General features: G+C 41.0%; 1 protein-coding gene across 1 annotated transcript in view; it reads right to left on the minus strand.

Moving 5' to 3' along the window:
- Window positions 1–5,303: 5,303 nt before the first annotated feature.
- The window catches only part of RPGRIP1 (RPGR interacting protein 1), a 30,201-nt gene continuing 22,206 nt past the window's right edge, over window positions 5,304–13,298 (minus strand). The window contains exons 19-25 of the mRNA XM_075852959.1: window positions 11,784–12,002; window positions 9,295–9,415; window positions 9,112–9,209; window positions 8,111–8,303; window positions 7,896–7,986; window positions 6,690–6,820; window positions 5,304–5,701 (exon numbers count right to left, since the gene is read on the minus strand). Coding sequence (XP_075709074.1) covers window positions 5,553–5,701; window positions 6,690–6,820; window positions 7,896–7,986; window positions 8,111–8,303; window positions 9,112–9,209; window positions 9,295–9,415; window positions 11,784–12,002 — 1,002 coding nt within the window. The 3' untranslated portion in view covers window positions 5,304–5,552. The remainder of the gene's footprint in view (window positions 5,702–6,689; window positions 6,821–7,895; window positions 7,987–8,110; window positions 8,304–9,111; window positions 9,210–9,294; window positions 9,416–11,783; window positions 12,003–13,298) is intronic.

The following is a 13,298-nucleotide window of genomic DNA, read 5'->3' on the forward strand; positions in this document are numbered from 1 at the left end:
CCTTAGAAGCAAGTGATTGGCTCAGAATCAGCTTCAAATTGAATTATGTTCTGCTGGATTGTTAGGACCCATTACTTTGTCAGAACCTGTGCCCCACCGGTGGATCCTTCGGTACTCTAGTGGGCCAGTTCAACCCTGCTTACCTGCTCTTTCCTTCTTCTTTACCATGTCTGTTTTTCTTGTGTATGTTTCTCCAATAGTTACTTCTCTGTACCTATTCGGATTAGTACACAAGGGAAGACACTCCTACTCTGAGGAAGGAACACCCACATGACAGTCCAAAATCACCCTGAGAGTTAAAGAGGTTGTCTAGGATTAGAAAAACATGGCTGCTTTTAAAAAAACAGCTCCACATTTGTCCACAGGTTGTGTGGAGTATTGCAGCTTAACTCCATACAACATATGGACAGGTGTAGTTCTGTTTCTGCAAAAAAGTAGCCATATTTTTTGAATTCCAGACAACCCCTTTAGCAATGCAACTTCTTCCTCTTAGTGTTTTAATTTATCTTATTAGAAGGCACATCCTGGGAGAAACAGCTATAAAATATAGTAGGACTTGATATTTTTAAATAAAACAACCTAAATGCACAACTCATCTGGGACGTAGGTAGAGTGAGGCACAAGGGTTGGATTATAATTGGAGTAAAAGAGCCATTTTTTAGTCGGTGGAAAGAACTGGTGCAGCACTCCTCTCTCCAGAGGGGGCAGGAAATTGTCCCAAGGGTCCTTCTGTCCTGGATGGGAAAAATTTGCACCTAAATGGCAGAAGCATTTAATCTTTGCTATGTACATAACTGGACATCATTTATGGCAAATCCACGGGTCGGAGGACCTTAGTTTTTGACATTTGTGATTTATAGAACTGTGGATATGCCGTAAATGAGATGAGAATACCTCTTTAAAGAGAATCTGTCAGCTTTCCTAACACGTCTGTTTTAGTAAATAATTGTATTCCCCATGACATAACATTTATGGAGCATCTAGTCTTAAAACTCTACACTGTGCCCTTCCTATGTTATTCCTTCTAGAAATTCATGAATAAATTGACAACTGGGTGTTACTAGTTGGGGATGTCCCTACACAGACTGAATGGCCAATCAGTACTACAGAGTGAGACTGTAGGGACACGCCCCTTTGGAATTTATTCATAAAATTCTAGGAGGAATTAACAAAGGAACGGCACAATGCAGAGTTCTAAAAAATAATGTTCCACAAATGTTATATCATGGGAAATAAAAGTATTTACTAAAATAGACATGTCAGGAGGTGACACGTCCTCTTCAAAGAATAGCATTTTTTTTGGTTTAGAGCATTCACAAGGGGTAGCTGACTACATATGGAGTTATACAGCTAGGATTGGGTTTATTGGGAGTTGTATGAATATTTATTTTGGTGGCTGCAGGCAGAAAGAATTGTATAATTTAATGCTATGGCTGTGTGAAGAAAAGCAGGGTAACTGTCACCTTTGCCTAGCATGGAAACAGCTGAGAGGCATGTAAATAACCTAACGCTATCACTCCACATTCATTCAAGCATCAAAATAATGGGCTCTTCACCCCTTTTCTTAGACAACGAAAAAGGCCATACTTACAAATGGACACAGCCAGGTCAGAAACGCTGATGAAGGAGAGTGAGCAGGTGCTTTAAATAATAATAGCCACTCCCACTAGTCTTGAGGGGAGTGGTGTGTAGTGCATGGGATGTGTAGTAAAAAATAATAAATGAATAGTGTATGTGCAAGTGTAATACTATAAGTGAAATATAGGGGGCAGTAATGAGTGAAGTGCCTCAATAGAAATAAATGAATAATGGGGTGCAAGTGTGTGAAACATGGAGGGATAGTGTGTACGTCATGAGGCACAACGTGTATAGCCAGGTAGAAGCCTATTTGGGACGCCTTGATAGTTCATAGAGCGGGCTACCCTGCTTGCTATGCCAAACAACAACACACCACCCTCTCCCAGCATCAAAGACCCGGCTGTGTCCAAGAGAAGCGAATGTATGTAATAATGAAAAATACCTGGGGTATTAGTGATCATTTTGGCCAAAAGGACGCAAGCAAGCTTTTGGCCAAAATGATCACTAATACCCCAGGTATTTTTCATTATTACGTATATTCGCTTCTCTTGGACACAACATGGTGTGTTGTTGTTTGGCATAGCAAGCAGGGTAGCCCGCTCTATGAACTATCAAGGCGTCACAAATAGGCTTCTACCTGGCTATACACGTTGTGCCTCATGACGTACACACTATCCCTCCATGTTTCACACACTTGCACCCCATTATTCATTTATTTCTATTGAGGCACTTCACTCATTACTGCCCCCTATATTTCACTTATAGTATTACACTTGCACATACACTATTCATTTATTATTTTTTACTACACATCCCATGCACTACACACCACTCCCCTCAAGACTAGTGGGAGTGGCTATTATTATTTAAAGCACCTGCTCACTCTCCTTCATCAGCGTTTCTGACCTGGCTGTGTCCATTTGTAAGTATGGCCTTTTTCGGTGTTTTTGTATATGTCCTCCTGTTTTTATCTGTTTTGCCTTTTCTTAGACAAGTTGCGGGGGTCAATGGATCACTGTTCTAACAGTTGGTGGATCAGACTCTTGCTGATCTGACATTTATGTCATATGCAATTGATATGCCATAAATGTCTATGGTGGAAATCCCCTTTAAATGACATCTAAAAATTATTGTTCGAGCTTATTCACACATTGTGCTTTGTCACCTTTTTGCCACAGTTTTGTGAAAATCGTAACACCAAAAAAATACAAAACTGCAACGTGTGAATGAGCCCTAGCACTGATTTTATGAGCCATATTCAAGTTTACGCAGACATGCACACATCCAAATACATACACATACCGAAGTACACAAGCACACACAACCTTACAAACAAATACACATACAAACACATATAAACACACACACACAGACAGACCTCCTCAGTGCTTTTTCTTCACATGGCTCTCGCATCTCATTGAAAGCATTGCATGGAAGGAAGAAGGGAGATTTGGAGCTGCGCTGTGTACTCTGTCCACACATCCTAGTTGGTGTTGCAGCGATTACTGAAAATCATAACAAAACCGTGATAAAACCATGATGTGTGGGCACAATCTCACTCTGACATTATTATGTTATGTCGTACACGTAGAAAGTTTTCAAAGTGAGTTTGAGACCTCAGTCCAGTTATACTTGTGTAATAGAAAAAATCGAGAAGGTAGATATTAATACGACTTTATCTTCAATAATGAATGTGCATTGAAACGTGGGGTTGGTTAAAGGTGGCAAGTAGGTTGGTGTCTTTATAAGAGGGTTACCTGAACCAATTTATCAGAGGGAGATAGAGGAGAAGACGTTCCCTGCTTTTCACCACTTTTTATTTTTTTATTTTATAAAGTAGATATGGAAAACAGTATTGGGAACCCACATTTAAAATTTATGTTCATGGATTTTACATGCAAGTTTACAGGCTTGCAGAGAATAATGTGACAAAGAGGGCACTTACAATTACATTTTATTTAAATCCGGTTTCTGTTAAGAATATATATATTTTTATGTGACTATGTAAATAAAACAGCTTGAAATATTCCAGTTTTGACACTGGCCACTAGAGCAGACACAATACGCTCCTATTTCCTGACTGTGTTCTGCTTACATTTTATTAATGAAACTAAATTGACATACAAGACATTTTCTTTAAGGCTGGGTTCACACGAGCATGTTACGTCCGTAATGGACGGAACGTATTTCGGCCGCAAGTCCCGGACTGAACACACTGCAGGGAGCCGGGCTCCTAGCATCATAGTTATGTACGATGCTAGGAGTCCCTGCCTCGCTGCCGGACAACTGTCACGTACTGTAATCATGTTTTCAGTACGTGACAGTAGTTCCACGGAGAGGCAGGGACTCCTAGCGTCGTACATAACTATGATGCTAGGAGCCCGGCTCCCTGCAGTGTGTTCGGTCCGGGACTTGCAGCCGAAATACGTTCCGTCCTTTACGGATGTAATGTGCTCGTGTGAACCCAGCCTTACACCAAGCAAAAGCAGCACTTGTCCTGACCAGCATCTTCTTTGATACACCCCGTGCAGCGTACACAAGACATAATATAGCCATTATCTAAATATTTAGGAAGGTGATGATGGCTGCAGACCAGGTCCCCTTACACAAATAAATGTGTAAAACTGAAATGCATGTAAGAAATTGCAATGCAAATTGTGACTTTTGGGTCCTTTTGCGACTTTTCTACGACAGAAAACTGGCATAGAAAGGTTGATAAATTGCCCCCAAAGGGTTTGTCTCCTGCTCATGACCCCCTCTACTAGCTAGATCAGGGATCCACTATTATAAAGGGTTCTGTAGGAGTCAACACAACCATGTATTACATTCGAATGGGCCCCATACAATTATAATAATTTGATAGAATTGGATTTCTCACTTTTTTTGGGCACTTTCTCTAAAGGACCATGCCCTATTTGCCATGAATACAGCAAAGTATACTACACAATTGAAAGTGAGCATGAAACCTCTTGTGTATAGATGGATTTCTTCTGCTGATGGGCTTAACGTTGCATCCGACACTGCATAGATGTACAATTCTATTGGAGTTATGTTGTTGGAAATGGATGAAAGTGGTTGTTGAAGGCTGACATGCAGGCAGATGCCATTAACAGCTGTATGCTATAGTTGGTATATATACACTCATGATATCAGGTCACATCACAGAGGCAGCTTGAGAAAATACAAAAAAGATGATATTGTAGGGTTAAATATGGCAAATGTTTTTCAGTATCAGGATATGGAAAAACTGCTGAACAATAAGGGGTATTGTGTGAAAACCATGCTTGTTGATGGTTGGAGATTCATATTTTTAAACCAAACCCAGAAGTGGATCCAGGAGAAAGGAGAAGTGTATGTTCATCCTTTATATTTCTCATTCCTTTTGAGACCGCTTCTGACTTTGGCTCAAAAATCTGCATCGGAATATGCAACAAATGGCGATGTGTGAACATAGCCTTAAGGGCCTTTTACACAGAGACATCGTTGATCGGTGCTCTTCTGCACCTGTCACAAGGAGCTATGGATGAGGACATCCGATCGCTCGCCCCCATACATTATTATCATGTCAGCAGCGCATCTCCTTATTTACACAGGGAAATGTGCTGCCGACAACGATAACATTTGACTTTTTTAAACCGATACGGCCAGCAGATGATCCAGCGTTTGCTCGTTCATCTGCTCATCGCTGCCCTGTTTACACTGGGAAATTATCGGCAACGAGCGTTCTATGAACACTCGTCTGCACGATAATCTGCCAGTGTAAAACCTCCTTTATATAAGGATTTCAAACAATGGTGTTTATTGTTAAGTAGATCTTATCCCACACAGCATCAGCTCCTCCAAGCCAATTTTATTTCTCAAGACCTTTTATATTGTGTGCTATGCCTTCATTCATTATCCTTGTAATGGAAAGTATTACATGTCTTAGTCTTCTCTTGCAGGCCAATGGACGGAATTCCTATTGCGTTATGCTGTCAGAGCACTTGACTTGTGATTATGGAAGGTGATGTTTGGCCTCTAGACTTCATTCTTCTCTCCCTGTACACAATTCGTGCTGCTTCTCTTGCTTCTATCACCACACGTAGTGCTCCAATTATTTGTCTTGGGTCAGATACATCTAAAACTGAAGAAAAATAGAAAACACATTTTCTGACACGCAACCAAAATATGTTCTATTCTAAAATACAAGTAAGAGCCTGTTCACTTCAGCGTCGGGCTTCCGTTTATGGGCTTCCGTTTATGGGTTTCTGACTTTTCTGTTGGAGGCACCGATGAACGGAACGCCAAACGGAAATCATTGCTTCCGTTTGCATTACCATTGATTTCAAATGTTTTTTTTTTCAGTTTTTTTTAGCAGAAACACCGTAGTCGACTACGCTATTGTTTCCGTGAAAAAACCTGAAACTTTACGGAACTGAAACAAACGGAAACCAACTCCAACAGAAGCATTACCATTGAAATCAATGGTAATGCAAACGGAGGCTATGATTTCCATTTGTCTTTCTGTTCATCGGTTCCTCGGACGGAAAATTTGAATGGAACCCATGAACGAAAGCACGATGCCGATGTGGACAGGCCCTAAGGCAGCAGATATACATTCTAGTGCTGAATATAGGGCAGCCATAACAGGCTTGGGTTATATAAATAATTCTCTATTGGTCCAAGGTATAGTCCTTCTAGTTCATACAGATGAGCATTAGTTCTCACGCAGTATAGTTTAATGTGTTCAAAGCTGTGATTGGATCTAAAAAAAACAACTTTCCTTTATAATATTCTTTTGTTATAGTTAGTTCGTTTTTTTTAAAAAACTAAGTAGGTACAAAATTCAGTGCTGATTAATACTATATCTTTATAGGGCTTATAGCTCCCATGTTCTGACACAGAGCTCGGAATCCCTTCACATATTGATAGAACCAAATGATAAAATTCTGTCTGCCTGAAGCCGACATTAGGGGGAGCTGACTGAATCCAATAATAAAACCATCTTCAGTAAGCTTATTATCTCCCCCTAGTGGTGTTTACAGAATCTTATCATTTCACGCTATGGCTGTATGAAGGGGAGCAGGGGATTTAGAGCTCTGCTGGAAGCTGTCTGTTGGATATTTACTCACCCTGTAAAGTTTCTTCTGCCGGCTCTACAGCTCTTCTCAAGAGGTTCCGCAGGTCTAGATAAGCATATCCTAAATCACGACACTCCTCTTCTTCTTCATTCATTGGGTCGCTCACCACTGTGAACGTTAACCTTTGTTGTATCCATGAGATAAAAGTAAAACTTTTTATTCATTTAAATTTATTATTTTTTATGGACAAATAATAACTTCCTAGTGCAACCCCATTAGGGTATGTTCACACGGCTTATTTTCGGCCGTAAATGCCCGAAAAATCGGAAGCAGAACACCTCCAAACATCTGCCATTGATTGCAATGGGTAAAAACGGCTTTCTGTTCCGATGGGCCGTTTTGAAAAACGGCCGCGTAAAAGAAGTGCATGTCACTTCTTGAGACGTTTTTGGAAACGTTTTTCATAGACTCTATAGAAAAACAGCTCCAAAAACGGCCGTTAAAATGCAGTGAAAAACGCGACTTTGATTGAAAAACTTCTGAAAATCAGGAGCTGTTTTCCCTCCGTATTTTCAGACGTTTTTTGTGTGTGCAAATACCCTTACAATAAAAACTTCTTTCATTTTCTCCCATACAACAGGTTTTATTTGCCAACATATAATGACCACAGTAGCTCCCTGAACAAAAGATGTCCATTTTACATAAGGTCCTATGAATTACAACCAACTGTAAGCAAGACAACTGCTCTTGTATGTGATCATTTCATTGTGTTACATAGCAGTGATAACAAGTTATGTGTATGCTATAAAGGCACTGTGTGGTCTCGAAGTGCGCTCAAATAATCGGAATCAAATGAGCCTCCTTCATGTTCCAAACACTTTACAGCTAATTGCAATACAGTTTTTTTACGGGTCCACACAAGCCATTTTTTAAGTCACAATCCGGGCAAAAACTGAAAATACAACTATTGCTTGTAGTGGCGGTGTCCATTTCAGCCCCAAAGTCTTACGTGGCACCCACTTAATGGGGGATTGACAGGTTTCTTATGGTAGGCCCGTCCTGCAGCCTGCCTGTATTCTCAGGTGCCTGGCAGAGGTTGTATATGATGTGACTTATTGTAAATTCGGCACGCGCAGTCTCACTTCCTATCCAGATACCTGGGCAGGTCATGACCGCTTTTGCCCGGAGAATTTCTTTAATGCAATGTGACTATTGACCATAAACATCATAAACGCTGACAAACAAAAAACCGCACACCTGACTCTTTCTCCTGCAGTTTCTGATCCGTCTAGGAGCATATAGAGGAAATGTCTACGATCGGCATGATTTTCACCATCAATATAAATCGCTGTGAGAAGAGAGGACATTCAGTTAAAGCAATGATCTTATGAGTCTCTGCCTGATCAGCGACAAGTGATCACTTCCGATGTTAAGGTTTTTATTATATATTGCAGTCACCATGCTGTCCTAACCTTTGCTGAAATGGTAGAATATCTCTTCACCATGGACAGGTTTGCGAAGTGAAAAAGGGGTTTCTGTTTCTTCAAGGGGAACACCAGGAAAATGGAATTCCACAAACACTCTCTCCACTGATTTATCAGTAACCACATGTGAACACGGGTCTAAAGTTAGAGAGGCCACCTCCACCCGGATCCTGGATGAGGGCTGAACAAAGAGTACAGAGGCAGGATTAAACATTCTACAACAATTCTAGGTACTAATATTACAACTTTTGTATGCCAATCATTGACATTCTGCGGAGCTGGAAACATCTGACCCATTTGTGAACTGCCACAATTTGGAGGTGGAAACTACATCATATAAAGACGTTTATAATTAATAACCTCCAGATACAAGAATATTACTAGGCTAGGTATTGTTCCAAAGGAACATCCTCCCTTCTATAATGATTAGGCAGCTCTATAATAGATACATTTATACAGAGAAATACAGAGTCTGAAGCCAATTTATATCAAACTGTATGACAACTTTATTTAAATATACAAAACAACAAACATATTAAAAAGGTATATGACAGGAGAAACTCTATATATAGTAAACATAGAGATACACCAAAAAAAAACAGAATTTGAAATGTCAAACCCTATTGTGTGGGCAGCTGTAAGAATATCACCTATATAAAGTGTCAGTCATCTCAGTCTGTATAAGTATTCATACGTATGCGGGACATGAATCGTCCAACAGTAGAGTATTGTGATAAAGAGATAGATGTAGATCATGCATTAAGTAAACATTAGATGAGTGGGATATTCTTACCCATGAAGTAATCTCTGGTACACCTGGTGATCTATGTGTGCGCTGTATTTCCCGTTGAAATCAATGGCCAAATGTCTGGAGTCGTTCTGCCTCCGATTCTTCAGCCATTTCTCGGGACGTTTACGGCCCGAAAAACGGCTGAAAACACTGCGTGTGCACATGCCCTAAGAGAAGGCATAAGAAATTAGGCACATACCAATTTATGTGGAAAAAATGGTTCCGGTGCTATGACAATATCATCATCATCTTCATCATCTGTAATGTATGAGTCACCAAGTTTATTTGATGTATCACCTGAGAAAATGGCAAGTCATGTGTTAAACTTGACCAGTGTATTAATAGGTATTATTAATTACTATTTAGAAAGCTGCTGCGTTACCTCTTTCTTTTGGTAGACCTTGTCTGACTGGTTTGAAGGAGCTGACGTATCTTGTTTCCTGATCCAATTCATTTATATCTTCACACACAAGACTTTCTTCATGTTGTGCCTCTGAAATATCCTGCAAATTTAAAGGTGAATGTAAAACATATGAACAGATGTCTGTATGCTGGCATTTATTATGTACACGTACTGCCTAACAGCTCTTGTGCATGGCCGAATTACGGCTCCGTGAAGAGGTTAAATATTTAGAGCCAAGGACGGGATCAAATCAAACCCTAGGATTTAGGAAATTCTCCTTCAAAGAAGGGCTTTGGAAAATGCTTTCCTGATCTCCCCGGACAGGATCCAGTCCCATCTTTGGCAGTAAATCTATTACCTCTATAACCTGTATTAGGCTTCAACATTTATTCACCCATTCCTTACCTACAGATCTTGGTTGGCCTGATAGAGATAATAGAAAAAGAAGTCTACTTGTTCAACCACAACCCAATATGTCATCAAAGGGGTATTCCAATTTCAGCAAAAAAGTCTTGTGTGATTGTGCAATGAAAGGTTATGATATGTTCTGTCATGCTATTCTTTAATATATTTTGTGCACCAATTACTCAAGGTTTTCAACATCCCTGCTTGCAGTCATCAAATGTGAACCTTCCTTCTTTACTCGCATTAAAATCTGTCCTGGCCATATTGTGATCACACAGGTGCATCGCTCAATACAAGACACACTGTAAGGCCCCATGCACATGACCGTAGAAATTGTACGGAATTGCGGACTGTAATTACGGTCCTCAATTACGGACCTATTCACTTCTATTGTCCACGGACACATTCCTGTTTATCTACGGGAAGGTGTCCGGGCCGTAGAAAGCCACCGCAAAAGATAGGACATGTCCTATCATTTCGCTTTTTACGGACCGTGCTACCATACTGTGTATGGGAGCACGGGCCGAAAATGAGGGTGGCTGTTGTCGGTCGGTCGTGCTCGTAATCATGGACCGTGATTATGGGCATGGCCGTGTGTATGAGGCCTTAGGCTACATGCACACGTTGCGTATTTTGCTGTGGAAAATACACAGCAAAACAACAGGAGACCGTAATAAATTTGCAGGAAAAAAAAACGCACCTGAAGGTTTTTACGTTTTGCTGTGTATTTCTCCAGAACCAGGGAGATAGAATTCACAAGCGGAATTGCGGGATAAATTGACATGCCGCTGTTTAGAAAATACGCACTGCGGGTCAATTTACATCCTGAAAAATACTACAGCGTGGACATCAGATTCCCTGCAAATACGCGTGGCAAAATCGCACGTAATATGCATCGTGTGCATTGACCCTTAGGCTACGTGCACACATGCGAATCTGGCTGCGGAAAGTACATACCAAACCGCAGCAATACGCAGGAAAACCCGCACCTAATCCTGCATTTTTTGATGTTTTGATGCGTTTTCCGTTGCGTTTTCATGCTGCGAGTTTTGGTGCGATTTTCCTCTGCATTACGCAGATACAATTGGCAAGCGGAAACACAAGAGAAATTGAAATGCTGCGGATTCAAAAAAACGCACCGCAGGTCAATTTCCGACTCTAATAATACCACAGCGTGTACATGAGATTTCCTCATTGACTATGCTGGTACTGTATTACGCTCCGTATTTTCCCTATGCAAATCCGCGTGGAAAAAACACACGAGATACGCATCATGTGCATTGAGCCTTAGGCCTTATTGAGACGAACATTGAATACGTCCATGTGATGGCCGTTAAAACAACGGCTGTCACTTGACGCATGTTTTTCAATGGGGCCGTTCACACGGCCGTTGTTTCAATGGACCGTGTGAAGGGTTCGTTGACAAATAGAACGTGTCCCATTTTGGTCCATTTTCACTAATCCCTCCACAGACTCAAGTCTATGGGGATCCGTAAAAACGGGTCCTGCACGGGGGCACCTCGGACGTGAAAAACTTCACGTCTGAGTGTCCCCACGGTCGTGTGAATCTAGCCTTAGGGTAAATTCGCATGCGGCAGATTTCTTGCAGAGATTTCTGCGACAGTGCCATTCATCTGAATGGGGTTTGCAGAAATTCTTGCACATACTGCAGACCCCATTCAGATATACGGAATGTATTTCAGTCGCAGAAATTTCTGAAACAAATCTGCCTTGTGTGAACATACACTAATGAGCATTGCACCTTGACCAGCCCAGATTTTCATAACCTGGAAGTAAACAATGAAGGTTCACATTCAAGGGCGGCAAGCAGAGATCTTCAAAATGGCGAGGAATTGATGCACAAAGTATATTAGAATACTGCGTAACTTTTTATCAAACCAAAAAATAAGCTCTATATGCGGAAACTGGAAAACCTGTTTTATTCTGATGAGAAATAATAGTCAGCCATTGACCTGGGGCAGTTACTTATCACACTCAGCAGGTTATCTATTATTACTATTCATATAAAACAATGTCAACCTGGTATTCATATAACCACTCACCTCCACGTTCATGTCCATCTCTTCACTCTGGTGACCAGGTGTCGAGGAGTCATGTTTGGTTTCTTTTTGCTTCAGATTTGGATAGTCTGGTGTGTAAAGATCTCGCCTTCCCCTTTTGTTAGTGCTTACATCTCTCTGTAGTTCCTCCTCAGCCTTTCGTGATTTTGATAAATGAATCTTTGAAGCATCTCTAAGTAACACTTTCCTTGGAGATTGGGGCTGAAAAATATTATACCTTTTGCACAGACATGTATATGCAGTATATTCTAGCTTCACGAACACACTATTATGAGAGTTTGATATGTTTAGACCTATGTATATAGTTGAATAATAACAAGACAACAAACTGGCTGCTTCATGGAAATGACTTTATTATACACTATATACTTACACTATAAACCAGCGGTGCACAACCTTTTCTGGTCTAAGGGCCACATTGTCACACTGTATCACTTTGAGACATTTATGGTATATTGGTCGCCTCATCTCCTCCTTGCTGGAATGTCAAAACAGTGGATATGCCAAAAATGTCTAAGATAGGTATAAGGGTATGTTCACACGATCTATTTTTGGCCGTTTTTCAGGCCGTAAATGCCACGAAAAACGGCTGAAAATAAGGGGGCTGAACGCCTTGATTTCAATGGGAAAAACAGCGTTTCGTTCCCACGGGGCGTTCGCCCGGTAAAAAAGAAGTACATGTCACTTCTTGAGCCGTTTTTGGAGCCGTTTTTCATTGTCTTAATAGAAAAACAGCTCCAAAAACATCCGTAAAAAAGCATAAAAAAACGCCTGATGTATATAAAAAGGATGAAAATCAGGGGCTGCTTTCACTTGATAATAGCTCTATATTTTACAGCCGTTGTTTGTTAAGCATGTGAACATAGCCTCAATCTTTAAAGGAGCACTCTGGGTAAAACTAATACCCTGTGTTATGCAGGGCCTGAGAGAGCGTTGAATGACATACATTCAAAGAGCACCAAAGAGAAAAACCCTGTCATGGTCTGCATTAGGCATGACACAGTAACAGACTGTTCCTTTAAGTTGCCTAATATACTGTCCCACAGTTCTCACATAGCAGTCCCAACAACACTGTGCCCCCATAGAAGTGCCAACCACACAGTGCCACCATAACAGTACCAGTCACACAGCGCACGTTATAACAGTTGCAGACACACAGTGTCCCCCTATAACTGTGCCTTCCACACAGTGCCCTCCCATTTCTGTGCACATCACACAGTGCACCATTAGTACTTACCTCCTCACCACTCCTCTCCTCTCTGACATGGATGATACATGTGAGCACCCACTAGAGGTCGCTCTCATGGTTTTTCAAGACCTACACTGATATCTATGGTCAGTGCAGGGAGAACGGCTGCTGTCTAATATCAGCACTCCATTCTCTGCATCAGATTGATGTGGTAGTCTTCTGACAGCTGAACCACGAAGACATAGACAAACGTGTCTGTGTCCTGATAGCTGGGGGCCACATAAAATGGCAATGCCCCTGGGCCATAC

Source organism: Rhinoderma darwinii, chromosome 1 (assembly GCF_050947455.1).
Source record: "Rhinoderma darwinii isolate aRhiDar2 chromosome 1, aRhiDar2.hap1, whole genome shotgun sequence".
In the NCBI taxonomy this organism is placed as follows: domain Eukaryota; kingdom Metazoa; phylum Chordata; class Amphibia; order Anura; family Rhinodermatidae; genus Rhinoderma; species Rhinoderma darwinii.